Source organism: Oryctolagus cuniculus, chromosome 21 (genome assembly GCF_051225735.1).
Source record: "Oryctolagus cuniculus isolate XC-2025 breed Fujian yellow rabbit chromosome 21, ASM5122573v1, whole genome shotgun sequence".
Taxonomy (NCBI): domain Eukaryota; kingdom Metazoa; phylum Chordata; class Mammalia; order Lagomorpha; family Leporidae; genus Oryctolagus; species Oryctolagus cuniculus.
The window spans coordinates 5462988-5487926 of record NC_142887.1 but is presented as its reverse complement, the minus strand read 5'-3'; the positions used below and the strand labels follow the sequence as shown (position 1 = coordinate 5487926).

Here is a 24939-nt window from a genome sequence, read left to right as displayed (position 1 = left end):
TTTAAAGCAATGGCCTTTTACCTGGTGCTTGTAGCTTCGTAATTGTGTTTTCTCACCAAGGTTTCATCTGCTTGCATAAGTTTTAGTTAACTGTGTCAAAATAGTAAGCTTTTTTCTGAGCTAGCAGCACAAAGATGTCACCTTCTCAAGTGGAGCCCTGCTCGCCTGATGTTGGCTGTGGGCCTGCTCACCGGCATACAGCTGCCAGTCCACTGGAACGCCTGCAGCGTCTTCAGGATGCAGAGCAGAGGAGGAGGCACCAGGCCTACGAGGAAGAGTGTCTCTCAGAAACAGTCACAGCACAATCCCTTCCCCAGCAAGTGCCACAAGTGGGACTTCTAGGAAAGTTAGAGTGCTCCAGCAGGGTGCAGGTCATCATCTGGAGCCAGCAGACAGTTCTGTTTAATTAACGGGGGAAGGTGTCTAGTATGTAAACAACTTCTACTGTCAAATGGGAAAAACCAGTTGAGTAGAAAAATTTTAGAGGTGAGAACAGCTATGCCTTTTTTTTTTTTATATTTATTTATTTTATTTGAACATCACAGTTACACAATGAGAGAAGGAGAGGCAGAGAGAGAGAGAGAGAGAGGTCTTCCATCCACTGGTTCACTCCCCAGTTGGCCCCAGTGGCCAGAGCTGTGCTGATCCAAAGTCAAGAGCCAGGAACTTCCTCCAGGTCTTCCACATGGCTACAGGGGCCCAAGGACCTGGGCCATCTTCTGCTTTCCCAGGCCATAGCAGAGAGCTGGATCAGAAGTGAAGCAGCCAGGTCTCGAACCAGCACCCATATGGGTTACCGGCACCGCAGGCAGCAGCTTCACCTGCTACACTACAGAGCCGGCCCCGGCCGTGCCTTCTCTAAAGATCATCCCCCATCTGCAGGCTTCGTCCCTGCTGATCTCAGAACCTGGCTCCATGGAGAAGCAGCCCTCAGGCCACTGGCTGTGTGGGTGCGTCAGGATGGTGCCAGCATATGTATCGCTGATTATTAGAGTTGAGGTAAATTGAGTGTTCTGGGCTGTCTATGTGACTTAGATAAAAATGCAGAAGGAACCTCCAGTGACACATGGCTCCCCAGAGTGGCTACAGGAATGTGCCTTGTGAGATTTTTCAGTAGTAGTGAAAGATTGCTCGGTGGAAGACTAATGAAGTCTCATAGGCTGGCGCCCCAGACAGAAGCCTGCACGTCAGGGAGAGCCCTGATGCTCCTGAGGAGGGGAGAGCCAGGGGAATCGGTGGCAAATGGGAGGAAATGCCATGTGCTTCTGTGTCGCAGCATGGGTGAGAAACAGGCCTGCCCAGCTGGCAGGAGCTGCTGGTGCTGCCTGGAGCTTGTGCAGTGTAGCCTGTTTCCTCCCCAGAAGACGTGCAGGTCTTGTTCTGAAACTCAGTACTGTGTATTAATTCCTTACAGTGCTGTCATTGCTGTGAATGGTGTTGGGTATTCAGTGAAAGCCGGCCTAGTAGACCCTGCCCCTCACCACTTGCGTGGCTTGGTGCAGGCGCCGGAGTCGCCTGCATTTCCATCTCGTTGCTTGGTATTTAGTGATCTCCTTGGGTTGTCCTCAGCCGTGCAGGTGAGTCTTCTACACTGGGTAACCTGCAGAAAGAGCCTGTCTTCACATGGAACGCATTTGTTCTAGGAGCTCCTCAGCTGTAGACATGTACATCTAACAGTTGCCTTCATTCCTTAGCCTTGCAGGAAACTGTGTAGTGCTCTCTAGTTTGTATTACTTAGTTTCAGTTATTTAACTACAATCCTTGCAGAAAAACATGATAAATTAAATGAATGTGCAGGAGGCAGAGATGCTAAAATACTGCCCACTGTTGTAGCTGTGTTTTCTTAAAATGTGTTGTTCTATAAATAGCTTAAGTGAAACCATTTCTTGTGAATAGATTTTTTTTTCTTCTCTCCCACTTTAAAATGTTGCTTACGGCATTTCTTCATTTCTGAAAATCATGACCTTGAGGTGCTTTATTTTCCAAACTGTTTTTAAAAATGGCTTTATTGTAAGTCAAGGGAAGCAAAAGGAAAAAAGAAAAAATATTACTCGAGAGACCACCATCTAGAAATCACTGTTGTTAGCATTAGTGGGCATTGTTCACACAGCAGTGATGGTGGGGATACAAGGAGAGAAAGAGCCTTGTATTTGAAAAATAAAAGGTCTTCTTTGTGCTAAAATCAGGTTAAAACTTGTGTTGGCAGAACTATTTATATTAAAATGGACATAAATGTAATTTCACTTGAATTTAACACAAACACCTCTAATCTAAAAGCAAACTAATTGATAGACTTCAGACCTCAAGAATGCATTTCTGCTAGAACTCTAAAGTTAAGAAAACTTATAAGGAGAAAGTAAGAGGTTGTACCTGTAGTTGATTTTCTTTTCAAGCTGTATATTTGGATCCTCAACACTTCTGGCTATGAAACTAGAGGTATTCATCATGAAATAGCATGCCTTCATTCTTCCTGTAAACTGCCTGCCCTCCGGTTTGAGTCCCGGCTGCTCTATTTCCAATCCATCTCTCTGCTGTGGCCTGGGAAAGCAGTAAAAGATGGCCCAAGTCTTTGGGCCCCTGCACCCACGTGAGAGATGTGGAAGAAGCTCCTGGCTTTGGGATCAGCACAGCTCCGGCCGTTGCGGCCAGTTGTGGAGTAAACCTCTCTCTCTGCCTCTCCTCTCTCTGTAACTCTTTCAAATAAAAAAATCTTTAAAAAAAAAAAAAAAAACAACAACAACTGCCTTTATCCTTGTGTAAAAAGGACAGGTCATCTGGGTATAAAGTTCTTGGTGACACTTTTCTCCCCACGTCTTTGTAAACCAGAATCTAGCACAGTCCTTTATATCACCAGAAACCTGGTTTGGCTGGATCTTGTTGACTAGCTGTGTTTGTGTATTTATATTTTTTTAAAAATATTTTATTTCTTTGAAAGAGAGGAAAAGGCAGAGAGGTCTTCCATCCGGTGGAAGCCAGGAGCCAGGAGCTTCATCCGCTTCTCCCCTGTGGGTGCATGGGCGTCTGCTGTTTTTTCCAGGCACATTAGCAGAGAGCTGAGTTGGAAGTGGAGCAACAAGGGTTGAACTGGCTCCCATATGGGATGTCAGGGTCACAGGCAGCGGCTTTACCCACTGCACCACACTGTCACCCCTATTTCTTAGTTGATTTTCATTTGTGGCCCCTTGTGCTGTACTGAGCCTTTGTCTGAAATGTCTGCCGCTGAGCCACAGCTGCCCGGAGCATCACGGAGTTACCTTTCCTCGGGGCTCTCTGCTTGCAGGACCCCAGTGTCTGGGCCAAGTCTGCCATTGGCTCTGTTTCAGTCGCCATCCCTCTCTGGCTCCTACTTTGTGGGGGGACTTCATCTTCTATCCATGTCTGTTCTATTGCTTGAAGCTCAGCTACCGTTGGCTCTGTAATGGTGGGGTTCTGTCCCTCGGTTTGATTTCTAAGCTCCGCAGCAGAGGTCGTACTTTTCCTGTAAATGTCTGGAGAGTAAATCTTTCCCACTTTGCACGTCACACGATCTGTCACAGCCATCCAGTCCTTTGGCTATCATGTGGAAGTGGCCTCAGGTAGTTGCAAACTCGTGTGGCTGGCCACTAGTGAGACTTCATGAAAAGACAGCAGAGTTTTGTGTCACTGTCGTATCATGAAATAGCATTGTTGGATTTTTCCGCTAACCTTTTAAATTGGAAACCCCATTCTGCACTGGTGGCACCAGCAGGCAGGAGGCCTGACTTCATCTGGTGGCCTCGCCTTCTCTCTGCTTCCCCAGATGTGTCTGTGGCTCACATGGCTCCAGGGCTCCTGTGGTCGTGTTTTCTTCAGGATTGAGTTTGTGTGGCCTGCGTGTGGTGCTCCTCCCTTTTCTCCTTCCTCCCCTGGCCTCTTCCTCTCACCCTTCCTCTCACGAAGCCGGTGTACAGGGCATTGCTTTTCCTCCAAGTGCAGCCACCTCGGAGAGGCCCGTTCCCACCTGCTCTCAGGAGATGCTAGGAAGACCACACTGCTGCAGGACTCCAGAGCCTGGAGTCTTTCCCCTCTGGGAGGATCCATTGCAGATCAAGGGCTCCCATGGCCCCCCTCTTCACGGTGGGGCTCAGGGCTCACTTCAGCCATTTTCTGTGTTTCCCTAGAACTCTTTGGAAGCTATTTTTATTTAGCAAGGCTCAAAAAGCTCTTACTTGAGGATCACTGATAAAGATTTTCCAGAGGCCAGCGCCACGGCTCAATAGGCTAATCCTCCGCCTAGCGGCACCGGCACCTCAGTTTCTAGTCCCGGTCGGGGTGCCGGATTCTGTCCCGGTTGCCCCTCTTCCAGGCCAGCTCTCTACTGTGGCCCGGGAGTGCAGTGGAGGATGGCCCAAGTACTTGGGCCCTGCACCCCATGGGAGACCAGGAGAAGCACCTGGCTCCTGCCTTCAGATCAGCGCGGTGCGCCGGCCGCAGCGGCCATTGGAGGATGAACCAACGGCAAAGGAAGACCTTTCTCTCTGTCTCTTTCACTGTCCACTCTGCCTGTAAAAAAAAAAAAATTCCAGAGAAAACTATAATTTGCCAAAAAGAGAGAATTTTTAAACACATTGGGCTAGTATTCCAAAGTAGTTTGTTCGTGTGTCTAACACAGATTCATTTTGCTAATTTCCTGACTTCACATGTCAGTCTTACATCAGTACCCAAGTCATGCGGTCTCCTTTCCCATTTGCTGGTGTTGAAGTGAGTCTCCTTGTCTGAGGATGTGTTAGACATGCCACGTTGTCGGGGAGTTACAGAAGAGCAGACGAGGCCGTGGCTGTGGTGCACGTGTGAGCTGTGCACAGGCCGCCGGGCCCTGCTCAGCTGCAGCATACATGGATGCAGTGTGTGGTGAGCCAGGTCATAAGTGCTTGTCAGTATTTGGGGCATTGGAAGTGCAGTAATGTTTCTTACTTAAAAACTGTGGACTTAGCATTTTTAGGAGTTTTGTTTGATGCATTTTCCCTAACAGACTTTGTGTTATAAAGCGCTAATAGACAGCTGCCCTGCCTAGAAGAAGCAGGGCAGGGAGGCCGTGGGTGGTCTCAGGAGCTGTCTCAGACAGTGGGCTTCCCTGCCTTGTGTTCTTCCTCTGCTCCTGGGGCGGGGGTGGGGAGCACCACCTGCTTCCTTAGGTGCTGTCCTTGCCCTTGGCAATACTAGCAGTTAATACGAATTTTGTTGTTAGTTGAGCTCAGGTAATTTTGACCTTTACTGGGTTTAGGTTTTCAGAGTGAAGAAAGCCTAACTCCATCTGTAGACAGATCAGGCTGCTGGCAAGAGCCTGCCAGACCTCAGAATGGCGACATGTTTCAGGGATCTGAGTCAACAGCTAATAAAACAGTGGTTTTATTATCCACTGGTGAGGTTTATTTTGAGCAAAAAGATAATGTAGAATTTCACGTTATGGACTAAGACTGTCAGCCGAGTAGATCTACTGGAAGCAGGTCCTCTTCGCAGCAGGTGTGCGAAGCCTGGGCACAGTCCCCAAGCAGTGCCCAGGAGGTCTCCAGTGCTGTTGTCCAGGACTCCTGCTGCTTGGAGGTTTCCTCCTAGAGGCCTCTTGAATATTCAGTATGAATCAGTGAGCATAAATTGTGGTTTGGGAAGTTTGCAACATTAGTTTGCAATTGGGAAGTTTGCAGATTAGTTTATTTGCGGGTTGATCAGTGGCCTAGATTGGAGAGGAAGCCCCACCTGCGTGTCAGGGATAGGCCCAGTACTGTAGTTCCTTTGTGTCTTGGAGAAGCCCTGTACCTGTGGACAAGATGGAGAGAGCACAGGAAAGCCACATAACTCTGGGATTAATGACAGATTTTACCTACAGTCTCCCATACTTTGGGGAATATTTTTTGAAATTTTCATACAGCCAGATTATGAGAACATTTCAAACAACTTCTTAGAAAAAGGTATTTTCCTAAGGATTGTATTTGAAATGTATAGCTCCCATCTCCCAGTTCACTGCCCAAATGCCCACAGTAGTCCGAGCTGAGCTAGGCTGATGCTGGGAGCCAGGAACTTAATCCAGGCCTCCCACCTGAGTGACAGGGATCCAAGTACTTGAGCCATACCTCCTGCCTTCTGGGGTCTACATGGACAGGAAGCTGGATTCAGGAGTCAAAGCCAGGAATCAGACCCGGGCACTCTTACCACTTGACCAAATAGCCGGCCTGCCTTTTTTTTTTTTTTTAACAGGCAGAGTTAGACAGTGAGAGAGACAGAGAGAAAGGTCTTCCTTCTGTTGGTTCGCCCCCCAAGTGGCCACTACGGCCGGCGCGCTACACCAATCAGGAGCCAGGTGCTTCCTCCTGGACTCCCACACGGGTGCAGGTGCCCAAGTACTTGGGCCATCCCCCACTGCCTTCCCAGGCCACAGCAGAGAGCTGGACTGGAAGAGGAGCAACCGGGACTAGAACCTGGCGCCCATACGGGATGCCAGCGCCGTAGGCAGAGGATTAGCCAAGTGAGCCATGGCGCCGGTTCATGCCTTTTATTTTTTAAAATAAAAGTTGAAGTTTGTGAAAGGCAGAAAGTGTCCCAGCTTTGGGTTAAGTAGAAAATGCCAGGTGGTTATGGGACTCGCTTTGTGGCACAGCAGATTAAGGTGCTGCCTGCGACACTGGCATCTCATGTGGCTCCAGTTTGAGTCCTGACTGTTCCACTTTTTTTTGAAAGGCAGGGTTACCCAGAGGCAAAGAGACATATTTCTTCCATCCACTGGTTGGCCATCCAGATGGCCACAATGGCTGGAGCTGAGCTGATCCGAAGCTAGGAGCCAGGAGCTTCTGGGTCTCCCATGTGGGTGCGAGGGCCCAGGGACTTGGACCATCTTCTACTGCTTTCTCAGGCCACAGCAGAGAGCTGGATAGGAAGTGGAGCAGCTGGGACTTGGATCTGTGACCATATAGCATGCCGGCACTGCAGGCGGCGGCTTTACCACTAAGCCCCAGCGCCAGCCCCAGCATGAGGATCTTAAAAGGCACTCTTGAGGGGCCGGCGCTGTGGTGCGGTGGGTTAACGCCCTGGACTGAAGCACTGGCATCCCATATGGGCGCCAGTTCTCGTCCCAGCTGCTCCTCTTCCAATCCAGCTCTCTGCTATGGCCTGGGAAGGCAGTAGAAAATGGCTCGAGTCCTTGGGCACCTGCACCTGCGTGGGAGACTTGGAGGAAGCTCCTGGCTCCTGGCTTTGGATCAGTGCAGCTCCGGCCATTGTGGCCATCTGGGGAGTGAACTATCGGATGGAAGACCTCTCTCTCTGCCTCTCCTCTCTCTGTGTAACTCTGACTTTCAAATAAATAAATAAATAAATCTTTAAAATAAAAAAAGGCACTCTGAGCAGGACAGTAGACCTCCCTCTGTTCCCCGCTTCGGGTGTTGCCAGTGTGCCCTGCCTCTCCCCTACCACATCTCATCCAGCATATGACCTTTGTAACTGTGTTTAGAAAGTCAAATCTGACAGTGGTCGCCACCTCCACCCCTGGTCTTGGCGGCCATCTCCCTGGCCTTGCCTCCTCCTGCAGCCTCTCATTATTAGGCTGCCATCCTATGGCCCTGTTCCCTCCAGCAGTCAGCGTGACCCTTAAATCACATCTCATCACATTGCAACTCAAAATCCTCTGGTGCCATTCCATCCATTTCCATCTCAGAATCCTTCTTGTGCCCAAGCAGGCTGTGGGAACTCCAGCCCAGGACCTTACCACTGGCTCCCCTCCTATGTGTGTGTCAGCCCCTCCCCAGCCACTCTATCTCCAAGTGCATGCTTGGGGGGACGTTCTTCAGTCCAGGGGTTAGGACACCCACGCCCCATATCAGAGTGCCTAGGTTTGATTCCAGGCCTCGGACTCCAGCTTCTTCCTAAGGCAGAGCCTGAGAGGCAGCCGTGATGACTCAAGTGATCAAGTCCTGCCACCGAGTGTGAGAGCTGGAGCGTGTTCCCAGCTTTGTTGCAGGAATCTGAGGAGTGCACCGCTGATGAGTACTTGCCGCCTCCATTCCTCCCTCAAGGAAACTAGATAAAAAGTCTGTGCCCTCAGTTCCCCCGTAACCACACAGCCTATTCTGTTGTCTCCATAGCCCTCAGCAGTAAGAGTTTTGTTCACTTGAACTTGCAGTTCAGGAGCACCCGGAGAGGGCCGTGTGTGCTGCTGATGCCCAGCCCGAGTCACTCTGAGAAGTTCATGTCCAGACTCTGGAGTGTGATGATAGCCGGCTTGGACGTGCGTGCTTCCTTGCTGTCTGGCAGAGCCGTCGAGTGGTCAGACTCCTCTGACACTGTTTCTGTGCCATTCTGGTTTTTGGTTCTTCGGATCTGCAGCTAGAACTAAGGGCAGAGCAGGTGTGTCTGCCATGGCCACTGGATGTGCAGACTGATTGGGCGGATTTATGTGGTTGTGTCTGGAGCTGCCCCACCTGGAGGGCTGCACTCTCAGCCTCTCACCTCTGTTGCTGTCTGGCACTGGTGCCTGGGTTTTCCTGTTCTGGTTGTTGCTGCTGTGTGTTTGATCCTGTGGGTCTGCTGGAGCGTGTCCAGCAGTAACTCTCCAAGAAAGGCCACGGAGACGGGGTGGGTGCCGCTTGCCTGAGAGCTTGGCCTCACTGCTGCTGAGAAACCCCTGCTGCTGCAGGCTCCTGCCCGCGGACGGGCGCTCATAGCAGGTGCCGTGCTGGCCACACGGTGACCAGTTCCATCCCTGGGAACCTCTGCTCCGTGGGCAAAGCAGGCAGCAAGCAAATGAGTCCACAGCCATCCTCCCCTCCACAGTTTTGAGTTACCCACAGTTGGCCAGAGTTTGAAAATACTCAATGAAAAGTCATCGAAATAGAGCCTTCAAAAGCTTTAAGTCTCCTGCCGCTCAGAGCTCCCTGTCCGCCCCAGTGCTGCTCCCCGCCTGTGCTCTGAGCCGTCCCTGGTTGGCAGCACTCGGGCTGCGTGCGCTCCCCTCCTGCAGTCACGCACGGGATCTCAGCGCTTCTGTCCAGGTGACCCTTAGGTAGTAACCCCGCCTCAGTCCCGAGCCTCACTTCGTCTCATCACAACCTTCTGCACCGTCACAGAAGGGTGAGGGCAGTTTGGTAAGATATTGAGAGAGGGAGAGACCACATTCACAAAACTTTTGTGGCAGCATACTGTTAGTGGAATTTTAATTTTTTTAAATTTATTTGAGAAAGGGAGGGAAACAGAGAGCCTCTGTCCGTTGGTTCAGCTCCCTGGGTGTGCACGGCAGCCGGGCTGATCCACACTGCAGGCAGAAGCTGGGAGGAGATTAGTCTGAGTCTCCCACCTGGTGGGCAGGGACCCAGTCCTTGAGCCGTCACCTCCTGCCTCCCAGAGTGTGCGTTAGCAGAAGCAGGAATCGGGAACCTAGCCAAGACTAACCAGACCCTCCAGAGTGGGGTGTGGGTCTCTCCACCACGAGGCCAACTCCTGTGCCTTGTTAGAGACGTGAGCCCCTTCCTGTGCCGGATTGTAAACTTTGATCGTAGGTGCGTGTGTGTCAGGGGAAACGGTACCTGTGTGGTACTCCCCTGCAGGGGAGTGGACTCTGAGCAAACTCCCGTGCCAGCTGTGGAGCTGTGCGGGTGACGACGGCCAATCTGCTGCCTTGTTGCTGCTTTGCAGATGTGCTCAGCGGAAGTGCTTGGTGGCTAAGACAGTGCTGTCGCGTTAGCGTTCCTGTATTGCATAGATGGATGTGACGTTAGAACATGCGTGCTTTTCTCCATAGAACTCAATAAAGCCGTTTGCATGTTTCATACACGCACAGTTGCTTGTCTTCAGAGTGAACTGTTAGGAAAGCAGGTTGAGTGAGTTTCCCTGTGAGAAGCCACCGCACAGAGGGCCTGTGGGAGGTGCTGAGGCAGTCGGCCAGGGACGGAGAGCTGGCGGCTGTGCCTCGTGGCTGTGAACAGCATGGTTTGTCCACGCCACTCTGTGGGTGCCTCTTAGGGTTTGTCTGGTGGGTTTGTTTGAGGGAGGCTTTTGTGCCACTGAGTGCTTCTTGATTAGAGTGACATCTTGTCAGTGTTTAACTCCCTCTGTGACCCAGGCCCCTCAGGAAATCCACATAAAACCCTAAGAACAAGAAGTAATCTAAGAAGGCGTGCTACGCTGTGGTGCCTGAAGAGGGCGGGCGGGGGGATCCGCCCTTCGTGGCAGGCAGGGTGACTTCCCTCCACGCAGATGTGGCTCACTGCCGGGCCTCTGCCGCGTTTACCTCTATTCTTACCTCGGTCAAGTGGCGCGGCACAGTGGGAACCACCACGTGGGGCTGGAAAGGCCTGTGTCCTGGAGCCGGCTGTGTGGTGCCTGTAACCAGGGAGCCTGACTGGCCTGAGCCTCCTGCCGGGTATTCGAGCTCTCGGGTGTCTTAGCAGCAGGTGGGCCTTGCAGTCAGCTGCCATGGTCCTTACCACACGTTCTTCCCAGGCCGGGAGCTGGGCAAGCTGCTGAGACTTTGCTGTCGCGGTTTTTAAGGTGTGCCACCCTCGGGGCAGTAGCTGTGCCAGCAGCCCTAGTGTCACAGGGATTGCGGCAGGGGCGTGAGTCCCGAGGTCCAGGGTGAAGCCCACTCGCCCGCCCGCCCGCCTGAGGAGTGGGAGGGGAACCTCGGAGGGGCTTCGCGGCAGGCAGAGGCAGGCTCTCAGGTGTCGGGACGAGAGCCGCTGTGACCCCTCCCCTAAAAGCCGCAGGTCTCCGAGGCCGTGCAGGAGTTCCCGGGGTGCTGCCTTGGCGTGGAGGCACCGCTGTTACAGGCTTCCTTTCTCGGGGGTGGTTTAGAGATCGGGGCAGGTGTTCAGATGGCTGTTCACCTTTTCATTGTGTGATTGAAATACTGTAGGGAAGGAACTACAGTCTGCGTGGCGAAGACATCAGCCGGGCAGGTGGCAGCACAGTGGTTCCAGCATTCAGGTTCTCCTGTCACGTGCTCACACCCAGAGACAGCCCCATTTCTTTTTGCAAGCTTGCTGTACATCTCCACTTTCTGCCATGTTTTATCCAGCATTTTTAGGGTCTGTAGTGAGTGAGTTTCTGAGTCAGTCTTCCGTCTTGCAACGCTGCTCTCTGAACACTTTGTTTTAATTCAGCGTGGCAGGAGGTTTGAGGGGGTCATGTGCACTGACAAGCCTGCAAATTTGTATTTCTGAAGGAATGATCCATTTTGAAAGCATTTCTGTCACACAAGGAATCCAAGTTGGAGCTACACTGAATGCAGTTATCTGAAACTGTAAACTGTCTTCTTTTTTGCAAATTGAGATATGTTACTCATTTTGGCTGCAATTAATAATACACTTTGCTGCTTTTTAGGCTAGAGGCCACCAGCCAGGACAGGACAAGAGGTCTTGTCCTTCCTGGTGACATAGGAGGGTTAGGACCTGGCAGCAGCCCACAGAGCTGCGGTCACTTCAGTCAGTGCTGTGGTCTGAACGGGACTTCACTCCCAGCCCACAGGAGGTTCAAGCCTGAGGGTCCCAGCTAGGGCGGGGGCCTGGTCCAGTGGTGCCTGCAGGTGGGGCCTTTGGCAAGTGATCGGGTTCTGGTGGCTTTGTAGGGTGATGTCTCTGCTTCCTGTGTCACCATGAGAGCCTTCCCTCTGCGCTCACTCATCACGTGACAAACTGGGAACCTCCAGAACCGGGAGTCTCAGTCTCCCATGAGCAGTTCCTCCAGGGGTGTCTCAGAGAGCACTGTCAGGCCTGCCCACACTCCCCAAGATACCCAGACACCCACGGTGGGCGCAAGGACACACCTCAGGATCCGTGGTGGGAGTGGGGAGAGTGGCGGTCCATCCTCTCAAGGTGATACTGTGTCTCACAGAAGCACAAGCCTAGTTTTGCCAGGGAAAGCCTGTGTGTAACCGGTGTATCCGTCTGTCCATCAGCAGGCAGGTGCGCTGGGATCATAGGGATAACAAAGACTGCTCTCTGCCTTTCCGGGGCCCGGAAGGCTCCAGCCCTGTTTGCACAGGTGCTCTGTCTCAAGCCTCAGCCCGTCTTCCCGTGCAGACCCTGGAGTGCAAGTGTGCTGGGGCTGTGTGTCCCACCTTGAAGATTTAGAGCAGTGCTTGCAAGCATTGAGAGTAGCTTGGGGAGTTCACGCACGTGTACGTCAGTAACAGCCGTGAAAATGCCCACAGCCCCTGTGGACCACGTGGTCTCCACCCTCAGCTTCCTTTGAGAACGTTTACATCACTACTTCTGCAGTGCTCTTCCCTGTGTGGCACTCGTTACTGGAAGCCATGGGTAGCATAGAGCTTTCACTTTTGTTCTCAAACATCACTGCTTTAAAAGGGATTAGTTGAGGGGCCGGTGCTGTGGCATAGTGGGTAAAACCATTGCCTGCAGTGTTGGCATCCCATATGGGCGCCAGTATGAGTCCTGGCTGCTCCACTTTTTTTTTTTTTTTTTTTTTTGGACAGGCAGAGTGGACAGTGAGAGAGACAAGAGAGAAAGGTTTTCCTTTTGCCGTTGGTTCACCCTCCAATGGCCACCGCGGCCGGCGCACCATGCTGATCCGCAGGCAGGAGCCAGGTGCTTCTCCTGGTCTCCCATGCGGGTGCAGGGCCCAAGCACTTGGGCCATCCTCCACTGCACTCCTGGGCCACAGCAGAGAGCTGGCCTGGAAGAGGGGCAACCGGGACAGAATCCGGCACCCCGACCGGGACTAGAACCCGGTGTGCCGGCGCCGCAAGGTGGAGGATTAGCCTAGTGAGCCATGGCACCGGCCCACTGCTCCACTTCTGATCCAGCTCTATGCTGTGGCCTGGGAAAGTGGTGGAAGGTGGCCCAAGTCCTTGGGCCCCTGCACCCACATCGGGGACCCAGAGGAGACTCCTGCCTCCTGGCTTCGGATCAGCGCAGCTCCAGCCGTTGCAGCCAACTGGGGAGTGAACAAATATATGGAAGACCTCTCTCTCTCTCTGCCTCTCTCTCTATAACTCTGACTTTAAAATGAATAAATAAACCTTTTTTTTTTTTTTAAAAAAAAAGAAAAAGATAAAGTTCCAGAGAGGGTAAGACAGAGCAGGAGAGAGAGAAAGATCTTCAGTCCACTGGTTCACTCTCATGACCACAACAGGCAGCACTGGGTCAGGCCAAAGCCAGGAGCTTCATCCAGGTCTCCCACATGGGTACAGAGGCCCAAGACTTGGGCCATCTTCTGCTGTTGCCCAGGCCATTAGCAGGGAGCTGGATTGGAAGTGAAGCAGCCAAGACTTGAACCAGTGCCCATATGGGATGCCGGCACTGCAGACAAGGACTTTACCCACTGCACCACGTTGCCAGTCCCCGTGTAGGACTTCTGTTAAAACAGTGGATTGCCATCTTGCAGGGGCTGGCATGTGTGCAGCAGTGGGGAGCCACTGTGCATTACTGTGTGTGATGCGGTCCCTGAGCAGCCTGAGTGCCATCAGGATTTCGTGGGGGAGGTGAGGAGCAGGTCTGTGGGTGGAGAGGTTTCCAAGATGAACGTTTGAGTGAGAAGCACAAGGTGCCTCTCCACAGTTGCTCTCAGAAGCACGGGACGTCTCGGCGGGCAGAGCAGTGACAGGCTGCTCCTAGAGGAAGTTCAGTCAGTTACTTTGGGCATCCTTGTGCCCATTTACTTGACATTTGTCCCTGGTGTGTCTTGGCTTTGCCAAATGCGTGTTTCCCTTTTTTATTTATTTATTTATTTGAAAGTCAGAGTTACACAGAGGCAGAGAGAGAGAGAGGTCTTCCATCTGTTGGTTCACTCCCTAGTTGGCCGCAGTGGCCGGAGCTGGGCCGATCTGAAGCCAGGAGCCAGGAGCTTCTTCAGGTCTCCCACGTGGGTGCAGGGGCCCAAGGACCTGGGCCATCTTCTACTGCTTTCCCAGGCCACAGCAGAGAGCTGGATCGGAAGAGGAGCAGCCAGGACTAGAACCAGCGCCCATATGAGATGCCGGCACTGCAGGCCAGGGCGTCAACCCGCTGCGCCACAGCGCCGGCCCCCGAATGTGTGTTTCATGAGCAGCCTTTCAGAAAAAGGCCTATCAGAAAAAGAAAACCCTGTGGTTGAAAATGCACAGAAGTGGTCGTAGCATTTGATGATGCATCTCTTCCTGCAGTGTACACTTGTCTGTCATCACTACTCTCACTCCCCCAAAATGTGTCTCTTCACAGCAACGGTGGCCGCCATGTATTACAGCTACTACATGTTACCGGATGGCACCTACTGTCTGGCCCCTCCCCCTCCGGGGATTGATGTGGCCACTTACTACAGCACCCTTCCTGCTGGAGTGACTGTGTCCAGCTCCCCTGGGGTGACAACCACTGCTCCACCACCTCCCGGAACCACACCTCCACCTCCCCCAACCACAGCCGAAACAAGCAGTGGGGCAGCCACCACCACCACCACCCCCACCACCACCACTACCACCACCACCTCCACCTCCTCTACCACAAGGTGCGTGCACGGCTTCTGGTGCCTCTGTGGGCTTCGTGATCTGGGTCATGTACACAGGTCTCCACAGCAGTGGTGAAAGTGAAGTTGTCAAGCCACACAGTTCCCTGGAGTTCCTGGGACTGGAGCGAGCTCAGGTCTCAGTAGGCAGGGCACCCTCAGGGCATGTGGACTGGAGTGTGTCCTGTTTAAAAGAGGCTCGGGAAATTTGACAGAGCACCTGTCTATTTCTGCAAAAATGGCCCGCTCTCTGATCATGCTAAAAATGTCAAATGGGTAATGAAAGATGTTGAATCCTGCTAGCTGACTTTTTACTATAATAAAAATCAACACGTGACTGATTCTTGGTTGTTTCTAAAGATTAGCTCGTGATTGGAGGGAAATGTTAATTAGGAAAAAAGTAAACCTTAGTTTGTTGCTGTCTTGCTTTTCAGTAAAATCCCCATTCCACTGTTGGCAGCGGTTCTCTGGGCCCGGCTTAAATGCACTGACTGTAGTTTGTGCAGCACAAGTCGAGAGCCTCCGTGCTGATTTCTAACCTCTGTGTTTGCGTGAGCACCTGAGGCCCCAAGAGAGCCTTACGTAGTGCTGTTGAGATGGGGCCGGGTGCTCACCAACCTCTCTCCACAGTGCACTTGCCCCCGTGGCTGCGATCATCCCCCCTCCCCCCGACATCCAGCCTGTGATTGACAAGCTGGCAGAGTACGTTGCTAGGAACGGCCTTAAATTTGAGACCAGCGTTCGTGCCAAGAATGATCAGAGGTGAGATGAAGTTTTTAAAGCAAGCTGTGGAATTCCTTTGTTTTTTACCCTTTTCTTGGTTCATGTGTCTTCAGGGAACTGTATTTTCTAGTTGACCTTGTTAAGTTACTTAGAGTGAGGTGGTGTTTTGTTTGTTTTTATTGTGGTACCTATTTTGTGTTTGCATTTGCTGAAGCTGACTAAAATAAAAGGCTGGAATAGAAGTCATTCTTCCTAAGACTGCCTTAAAAATCTAGACAGACGTTTGTTTCTGAAAATGGACGAGCGTTCTGCCCCTCGAAGCGGAGTTTGAGTGTGGGCTGCGGCTCAGGCTCCCTCACCAGTGAAGTGGGCAGGGCACCTGATGAAAGCTCAGTCCTTGGGAGGGGTCTGGGCCCTAGGAAGTGGCCGGTGAACACATCGGAAGTATTGCCGGCTTTGGCTGCTTGTGCTCGTCTTTTTTGGATGACTTGACTTTCTTTTTCCGTTCATAGGTTTGAGTTCCTGCAGCCGTGGCACCAGTACAATGCCTATTACGAGTTTAAGAAGCAGTTCTTCCTCCAGAAAGAAGGGGGAGGGAGCACACAGGTACGGGGCTGGGTGGGGGGTGGGGGGGCGCTCTTCCTCAGGGGCTCCTGCTCTCAGACACGGCGACTGTGTCCTCGGTGTGTGCAGGCTGCACTGGATCCTGCCAGTGCAGATCCCACGTGTGCTGTCTTCAGCTTCTCCCATCCCATCACAGCGCACTTCAGATCTGTTGGAAGTGTCCACTCAGGTCACACTGCAAGGGTCGCTTGCCCAGCCTGTTCTAAACAAAAGTTTTCTTGTTCCAGCAGTGGGTGTTTTGCTGGGCCACTGCTTAAGGCTGTGTATCTGCGTCTGTTATGTTGACCTGGATTAAGTCTGTTGGGCAGAAACCCCTCACGTGCTACAGCTGCACCAGGACCCCAGCCAGCTGCTGCCCACCCCTCCCCCTGTCTGTCCCCACCGTGGTACGGGTGTGTGTGGAAGCATTTCTTCGTGGCCTGTAGTCCTCTGAGTGTCATGGACACCTGACAGTTTTGCCAGAAAGATGATCGGTCAGTGCCTTCAGACCCTGTCTCGTTGCTCAGACGGAAGGAAGTGGACGCATCTCTAGGGAAGAGGATGAGTGGGTTTCCCAGACACTGTGGGAGCGGCTGCACAGGCATCCTAGGGCTCTCGGAGTCTGAAGCGGTATTCCCCAGCGCTCCTTAGGTCTAGTGAGGGAATTGCCCGTTCTGGCACATTCTGAATGGAGCCTGTGCAGCGGCTGGTGACAGTGCTCACTCTCTCTAGGCCGTGTCGACCCCGGAAGAGGCGTCTGCAGAACCTGCCTCTGAAAAGCCCCGCGATGCTGGGGAAGACGGAGCCCCTGAGGACACGGCTGAGGTGGGAGGCAGAGGAGGCTCGGCTGGGAAGAGGGAGGTGCCATCCGGCAAAACCCTGGCCGACGGGAAGCTGGTGAAAGGTAGGTAATGCTGCTTTAAGGGGAAGTCTTGGCCAATGGCAGCATCTTCAGTGAGAGTGACAAAGCTCCCCACTCGATCCCTGTCCCTTGATGTGGCATCTGGGGTTGTGTGAGCATAAGCGAGGCTCATGGAAACCTTGTTGGACACCCTCTTCTTGGCAGTTTGATGGCAGTGTATAGAAAATTTCAAATAATGTTTCATACTCCCTCAAGCTTCTGAAACTGCAGACTTTTGTAGCACTGAAGGTCAGTTTATTTGTCAGAGCAGGTGCATTGAGAATCTCTACCAGGCAACACCTGGCTGGCTCAGGTGTGCTTACCTGGCTGTGTTCTTGGAAGGAGACTTTCTTGGAGCAGACATAGCATGTGTAGAGGGCAGTAGAAGAAAAGGCAGACCACGTGCCCAGGAGCTGATTCTGCCTGGGGCCTCTGAGAAAGGCCTTGTGGAGAGAAGGGTGTTCGGCTGGGATCCCCAGGGACGGAGGGCCACGGCCATGGGCAGAGGCCTCATGATGTGAGTGCTTGGCTCGTGCAGACAGGGTGGACCACAGGAACTACGTGGATGTGATATGAAACCCGGTCTGAATGGAGATGTGGCCGTGGCCGTGTCATGAGGCTTTCCTTCCTCGTGGGACCCTGCAGCCTGCCGGGGGTGGGGAGGCTGACCTTACAGGTCTGGGGTCCATCCAGTCGGTGACTTTGAAGAGGTTGGGAAGAGGAATTGTTAAGGAGGTTTTTGGTAGATTGCTGGCCTGGAGTAGAGCTGTGACAGAGATCCAAGTGTTGTGGACTGGGCGCTCTGGGTCAGAAGGAAAGACAGCACAGATGCGGTATGGACGGACACGGCCAGGGCCAGAACTCCTGGTTTTGCATGGAGAAGCATCTGATGGGTCAGCAGCCATGTAGAGTGACCACACTGACCTGGACACAGACAACAGTTATGTGGGTGACCACACGGAACCACTGGAAAGGTCCCTAGAGGTTTCCAGGTTTCCTGGTCACATGGGTCCCTTCCCGCCACCTGCAGAGTCTGACTGCAATAACCTAAAGAGAGTCGTCAGCAGAGGGTACGGACGATATTGCTAAAGAAACCAGGAGGTGGCTGGCACCGCGGCTCACTTGGCTAATCCTCCGCCTGCGGCGCCGGCACCCTGGGTTCTAGTCCCGGTCGGGGCGCCGGTTTCTGTCCCAGTTGCCCCTCTTCCAGTCCAGCTCTCTGCTGTGGCCAGGGAGTACAGTGGAGGATGGCCCAGGTGCTTGGGCCCTGCACCCCATGAGAGACCAGGAGGCACGCCAGCCGCAGCGGCCATTGGAGAGTGAACCAACCATAAAGGAAGACCTTTCTCTCTGTCTCTCTCTCTCTCTCTCTCTCTCTCACTCTCACTCTCACTGTCCACTCTGCCTGTCAGAAAAGAAAAGGAAACCAGGAGGCAATGCCACCCACCTGTCGAAGGATAAGCCTGGTGAGAGTTGACTTCCAAGGGGAGGAAACCCTTTGGGCTTCATTGGCTGTGACTCCCCGAGGAGCACCCAGGAGACAGCAGCACCCCAAGGAAGGAACCCCACAGCCCAGGTCTGCCTGAGCCAGCTGTGGAAGACGGGGGTGGATGCTGGGTTCCCAGGCAGCTGCCCCACGGGACTCCCGTACTCGCCGTGCGGCTCACCCAGTTTCCCTCTGCAGTAGACAGGCTGAGATCTCTAAGCAGAGGCTTACAACACCTGACAGGACCTACCCCACTGTGGATTCTAGAGAGCACAGCACCCGGGGGGGCGGGGGGACAGGAGAGTTGTTCCCAGGCCTGTGGGTATCTCTGGAATAGACCCCAAGGAGTAGCTGAGAACTTTGTAAATCTCTAGTTTGCATTTCATAAAATAGAAAATCCTACAAAGCTGGAGCAACTGCTAATCTGACACCTGCTACAGTGAAAGCACTGAGAATCAGAATGGATGAGAAAGTAAGTCAGGAACCTACCAGATCTGGAAGGACAGGGTGGATAGAGGTAGAAGAAGCTTCCGGGTAGGAAGCAGCAGCTGTCCTGCCTGTGGACGGTGGTCGTGGCACTCCTGTGGCAAGTCTGGGTGATAGGAACACGTGCCACGTGCAGGAGCCGTTGCTGTGGCTCAGCGGGTTAACACCCTGGCCTGAAGCACCAGCATCCCATATGGGTGCCGGTTTGAGTCCCAGCTGCTCCATTTCCAGTCCGGCTCTCTGCTATGGCCTGGGAAAGCAGTAGAAGATGGCCCAGGTCCGTTGGCCCCAGGAGAAGCTCCTGGCTCCTGGCGTCGGATCGGCGCAGCTCTGGCCATTGCGGCCAGTTGGGGAGTGAACCAGCAGATGGAAGACCTCTCTCTCTCTCTCTCTGCCTCTCCTCTCTCTGTGTAACTCTTTCAAATAAATAAATAAATATTTAAAAAAAGAAAAAAAGGGAACACATGCACTGCTGGGTGAAGACCCGAGTGCTGAGCAGAGCCACCTGTGGGCACAGCGCTACACGGGCAGGGCCCCGGACATCACCTGTCCAGCGCCGTCAGGGAAGCAGCCCTGTCTGTTCAGACATTGTGTAATGACTTAGGTGCATGCAGAAACAAAGCAGGCGTTGAACTCTGGAACCTGAGAAGCCGCCATAGGTGCGTCCTGGGAGGTGGAGATCTGTAAAAATGACGGCAGAGAGCGCGAAAGGGAGTCAGTAGCAGTGAAGGCAGAGAAGCAGGTGTTGGCGCGGTGGTGAAGATGCCACGTACAAGGTCCTTTCCCTGTGAGCCCTCAGCCCGCAGGGTCACATGCCAGTTTCACTCCCAAGTCCAGGTTCCTGGCCCGGGGCAGCTGCAGTGCTGGTTTAAGTACTCTGGACCCACGTGGGAGACTTGGATGGAGTTTGGGCTCCTGGCTTCAGTCTGGCCCCGTCCTAGCTGTTGGAAACACTGGAGGAATAAACTGCAGATGGAATAGTTCTTTGTCTCACTGCCTTTCTAATAAATACATCCTTTTTAAGATTTTATATATTTATTTGAGAGGTAGTGTTACATACAGACAGAGAGGTCTTCCATCAGCTGGTTCACTCTCCAAATGGTGGCAATGGCCGGAGCTGGGCCGATCCAAAGCCAGGAGCTAGGAGCTTCTTCTGGGTCCTGGGCAGGGTGCAGGGGCCCAAATGTTTGGGCCATCTTACGCTGCTTTCCCAAGCCATAGCAGAGAGCTGGATTGGGAGAGGCACAGCCAAGACCCAAACCGGCGCCGTAGCGCTGGCCCCATAAATACATTTTTTAAATCAAAGTGGAAATGAGTGAGAAAATAATAAAAGGCCAGTAAAATATGTAGTCATTGTTCATGTTTAATACAGAAAAAAGCAAATGCAAATTTATAGCATGAATATATCTTATATATTTTAAAATATATAAGAATGTATATTTGAATTTGAATGAATTAAAATATTTTCTTTTTTTTTTTTTAAGATTTATTTTATCTATTTGAAAGACAGAGTTACAAGAGAGAGGTAGAAACAGAGAGGTCTTCCATCCGCTGGTTCACTCCCCAGATGGCCACAACGCCTGGAGCTGCGCTGATCCGAAGCCAGGAGCTTCTTCTGGGTCTCCCACGTGGGTGCAGGGGCCCAAGGACTTGGGCCATCTTCTACTACTATCCCAGGCCATAGCAGAGAGCTGGATCGGAAGAGGAGCAACTGGGACTAGAACCAGCGCCCATATGGGATGCTGGCGCTTCAGGCCAGGGCTTTAGCCGCTGCTCCACAGCGCCAGCCCATGAATTAGAATATTTTCTAAGAAAATGTAAATAGCTGAAGTTTCGATCAGAGATAGGAAACTGACACAGATCTGTAGACCTAAAGAATTTTCAAAGTACTGGTGAAATACTGCTCCAACTGGACAGTGGGCTGAGACGAGTGAATGGTCGCATTAATTCACTCTTTGAGAAACAGGACACCTGTATCCAAGTGTCTTTCTTAAGAGGGAGGGGCCAGCACTGTGGTATCACGGTTAAAGCCACCGCCTGCAGTGCCAGCATCCCATATGGGCGCCAGTTCCAGTCCCGGTTATTCCACTTCCAGTCCAACTCTCTGTTGTGGCCTGGGAATGCAAAAGATGGTGGTGAACCAGCAGATGGAAGATTCTCATTCTCTCTCTCTCTCTCTCTCTCTGCCTTACCTTCTCTCTCTCTCTCTCTCTCTCTGCCTTACCTTCTCTCTCTCTCTCTGCCTTACCTTCTCTCTGTGTAACTCTGACTTCCAAGTAAATAAATAAATCTTTAAAAAGGGGGCTGGGGGCGGAATTCTCCAGTCACCACCATGTACAGTAAGCTTTGTTCCTAAGCTCAGCCTGGCTGGCTAGAAGTCAGGTGACCCCACGGCCCAACCACAGGCGTCAGCTCCACCCCCACCCTGCCGGGATTCACTGCTCCCCCTTCCTTACGCCCTGCAGGACTGTAACAGAACCTGCTTCCTGCATATGTGTGTTCTCTCTTGCTTTGTCGCCCTCTCCCTCCAGCCTGTTGGGTTTGGGTTTCCCCACCTGACAATAAACCTTTCCCTTAAAAAGAAGAAGGAACCTTCTGAAGCTCTGAAAGTTTGGTGGTGTTCAGGCCACTGTCACTTAAAGTATGAATATTAAAACATTAAGCTGAACCCAGGCATGTGTTAAAGTGGTAAGCAGGCTGTGAGTCAGTGGGTTGTTGCAGAAGCCCCCGTGCGGTGCAGCACCAGAGCACCCCCTGTGTAGCTGGTGGTCGCTGTGCACCTCAGCGCGAGCTGAGACAGCAGTGTGTTTCCTGAGAGTGCATGCTGGGCTTCCTCACAAGCAGTAACAGTCACGTCACATCTGACACATGCAGTACATTTTTTAAGATCTACTTTCTTATTTGAGAGGCAGAGTTAACAGAGAGAGAAGGTGAGGCAGAGAGAGACAGAGAGGTCTTCATCTGCAGGTTCACGCCCTAAATGGCCACAGTGACTAGAGCTGGGCCATGTACTAATTACATTGCAGTACTTTTCGTATCTGAATCTGAGTTGGTGTCTGATCCTGTGTAGAATACAGTTGTGTGTCATTGGTTTCCATGGTGTGGGCACCGCAGAGTGCTGTTAGAGAAACCCAGGTGGGTGGGCTGTGGGTCCCACAACGTGACCTCTGGATGCCAGCGAGAGACACGGTGAGCACAGCCTGTGGTTGTTGTGAGGCGGCTCCCAGCAAAGCACAGCTCACAGCCAGTAAGTAGAAGGAATGCGCTTCGACAGTGAGTAGTCAGCATGAGCCAGCCACACCTCAGTCACGGTCATGTGTCATGGGCTGTGGTCACTGTACTGCCGCTGTGTGGACTGCAGGCAGTCAGTGCGTGGACGCAGTGTCACCACCAACACGTGAAGGAGGTTACAGTGGATAAAGTAGTGCTCACTTCGGCAGCTCGTATGCTAAAAATTGGAATGATGGATAAAGCTGTGTGTTAGCATGGGGCCTCCGTGATTCCTGCCGGCTGTCGTTGACTGAGACGCTGCACAGCTTGACTGTTGGTTTCGAGGCTAGAAGGTGGAGTGAAAGTTGCTGCCCGAGCGGTGGCGGCTTGGTGCTCTGCTCTGTGCAGGTGCAGACCTCCTTCCCGCCCGAGGCTGGGACCAGCAGCAGAAAGCACAGCAGGGCTGTGCAGGAGAGGGCAGCTCCTGCCTGAGGGGCGTCCTTGGCGCCAGCCCCTGGCGGAGGCAGAGAGCCTGGGCTTCTCCCTCCCTGCCTTGCTTTGAGAGCCCGAGAGACAGGACCCCAGCGTCGGTGCCAGCTCCTCCAGAACATGCCCTGCCTGCCCGGGACCCCCTTCCCTCCCAGAGTGGCGGCTGTGCCAGGCACTGAACTCCCTGCCTTGGGGTGTCCTTGAATGTCCTTCATAAGTAGGAACTCATGGCTTTGAAAACTAAAGGATCCTGCTGCAACCCGTTAGCTTTTGTTAGGAGCCGTGTGCCCTAGCATCTTAGAGAGACACGGGTGTATTATGTGGACTCGGTGGGGGAGAGCACTGGAAAGATTTTCCCTTTGGGGCCTTTATTTTTCTCTTAAATTACATTTTCAAAATTTCTAAGGGGAAAAATACACCAGCTACATTTCTGCTATACTGGGTGTAAATTGGTCTCAGGGGTGTAGAGAATCGTCTGATATGCCCGTCACAGAGTAGGCAGCCAATACAACATTAGCTGGACAAAGGGATGGGTTCTGTAATTTTGCTTTGTAAGAAAAGACTTGTGTAGCTGGGATTGTTGTCGAAAGTATTTTTTATAGTGAAGACACATCATAAACCTCCATAATGCAAATTCAGCTACATGCTGAGCTGGGGATAAGTTTTAAAGAAGAAAAATAACAAAAATTGACCATTTAGAATTACAAGTGGCCACACTCTGGCATTCAGTGAGCGGGAGCCTACCACAGCCCTGGGTAGCACCAAGGCCGCGCAGGCCCTGCTGCTCTCAGTTTGCAAACAGTTCTCAGTGTGAGCTGCCCAGTGCTGGACATGGCTCACTGCCCAGCCGTCCCACTTGCCATGGGCATTTAACAACACCACTCTGGCCCTGTGAGCATCCCTCTCACCCTGTTTCGGCATGAGATGTGGCTCCAGCGCAGTTGCCTCCTTGCCACCCACTGAGACTCAAGGAGGTGGGGGCCTGGGACAGTTCCTGCTGTGTACTTCTAGTTGCCTAAAAATGCACATTTCCCCTTTCCTCGCCAGCTTCGTTTGCTCCAATAAGCTTTGCAATCAAGGCCAAGGAGAATGACCTCCTTCCCCTGGAGAAAAACCGAGTGAGGCTTGACGATGACAGTGATGAGGGCGAGGAGAGCACAGAGGGCCCCGAGAGCTCAGGCAGCGCCGCCGCCCCTCACCCCGCGCCCCCCCCACCCTGTGTGGTCATGGAGGAGAAGAAGCCGCAGCTGACCCAGGAGGAGCTAGAAGCAAAGCAAGGTTGGTTGGTAGCTTTTAAACTTCTGAAAGAAAGAAAATATGCAAATTAAAGATTTATCTGCTAAGCCAGAAATACCGAGACTGCCAACTGGGACATGAGGATTGGAAACATGAACCATGGGGAGCTGAGTGTTAGGACAGTGGTGTGTTGTGTGCAGCAGCAGGAGCAGTGCCTCTGGTGGTTGTCCTCGGAGAAGCCGTGCTGGCCGTCACAGCTGACGCACCCGCTGTGTGCCATGCTCTGTGCCCTGCACAGGCCACCAGGCCACACTGGGGCATGCCCTTTTGTGAGGCTGTCTGTCAGCTCAACCATGGGGCTTTTAGATGATGCGTGCGAGCTGACTGCCTGGCCCTGGCTCCTCCTCACAGGCCACGGCGCCTTTGTGTGGCAGCAGCGTGTGGGAGGCATTGCAGTGGTTGTCAGCTGCATGCGTGACTTTGAGCTGTCCTAATTGGTCTTCTCAAGTCGCTTATTCTGTGTACAGACAGATGAAGCAGCGTTGATGGGGAGTGACTTACCTGCAGTGTGCCTTTCTGCCAGGAGCCTGGCCCATGCCACGGCTGCCCTCCCCAGGCAGCTCGTACGTGTGCCTGCATCTGTACTGCCGGTGTGGACACTGATGAGCTTATCAGATCCTTTGGAGTAAAGCTTTTTCCAGAGTGCTCATTGCATGTTTGTGGGGGCCATGCTGGGGTCTCCCCGTCCTCCAGCTTTTGCTAGGATGAACTCCCTCACCTTCTGACTTTGAAAATTAAATGTCGGCTGGCGCCACAGCTCACTAGGCTAATCCTCCGCCTTGCGGCGCCAGCATACCGGGTTCTAGTCCCGGTCAGGGTGCCGGATTCTATCCCGGTTGCCCCTCTTCCAGGCCAGCTCTCTGCTGTGGCCAAGGAGTGCAGTGGAGAATGGCCCAAGTACTTGGGCCCTGCACCCCATGGGAGACCAGGTTAAGTACCTGGCTCCTGCCATCGGATCAGCGCAGTGCACCGGCTGCTGCGGCCATTGGAGGGTGAACCAACAGCAAAGGAAGACCTTTCTTTCTCTCTCTCTCTCTCTCTCTCTCTCACTCTCTCACTATATGGAAGACCTTTCTTTCTCTCTCTCTCTCTCTCTCACTCTCTCACTATCCACTCTGCCTGTCAAAAAATGAAAGAAAGAAAGAAAGAAAGAAAGAAAGAAAGAAAGAAAGAAAGAAAGAAAGAAAGAAAGAAAGAAAGAAAGAAAGAAAGAAAGAAAGAAAGAAAGAAAGAAAGAAAGAAAGAAAGAAATTAAATGTCAACAGCAACAAAAGGCGACTCTCTCACAATCAGGCTTGTCTCGTGT

The 24939-nt window shown here is 52.5% G+C and overlaps 1 protein-coding gene across 3 annotated transcripts in view; it reads left to right on the top strand.

The window, feature by feature from the left end:
• Positions 1-24939, top strand: part of SFSWAP (splicing factor SWAP) — a 77341-nt gene that overhangs the window by 29028 nt on the left and 23374 nt on the right. For all 3 annotated transcript variants that reach the window (XM_008250412.5, XM_002722685.6, XM_051837630.3), the window contains exons 8-12: positions 14160-14442; positions 15070-15201; positions 15675-15768; positions 16498-16669; positions 23385-23615. In XM_008250412.5, coding sequence (XP_008248634.2) covers positions 14160-14442; positions 15070-15201; positions 15675-15768; positions 16498-16669; positions 23385-23615 — 912 coding nt within the window. The remainder of the gene's footprint in view (positions 1-14159; positions 14443-15069; positions 15202-15674; positions 15769-16497; positions 16670-23384; positions 23616-24939) is intronic.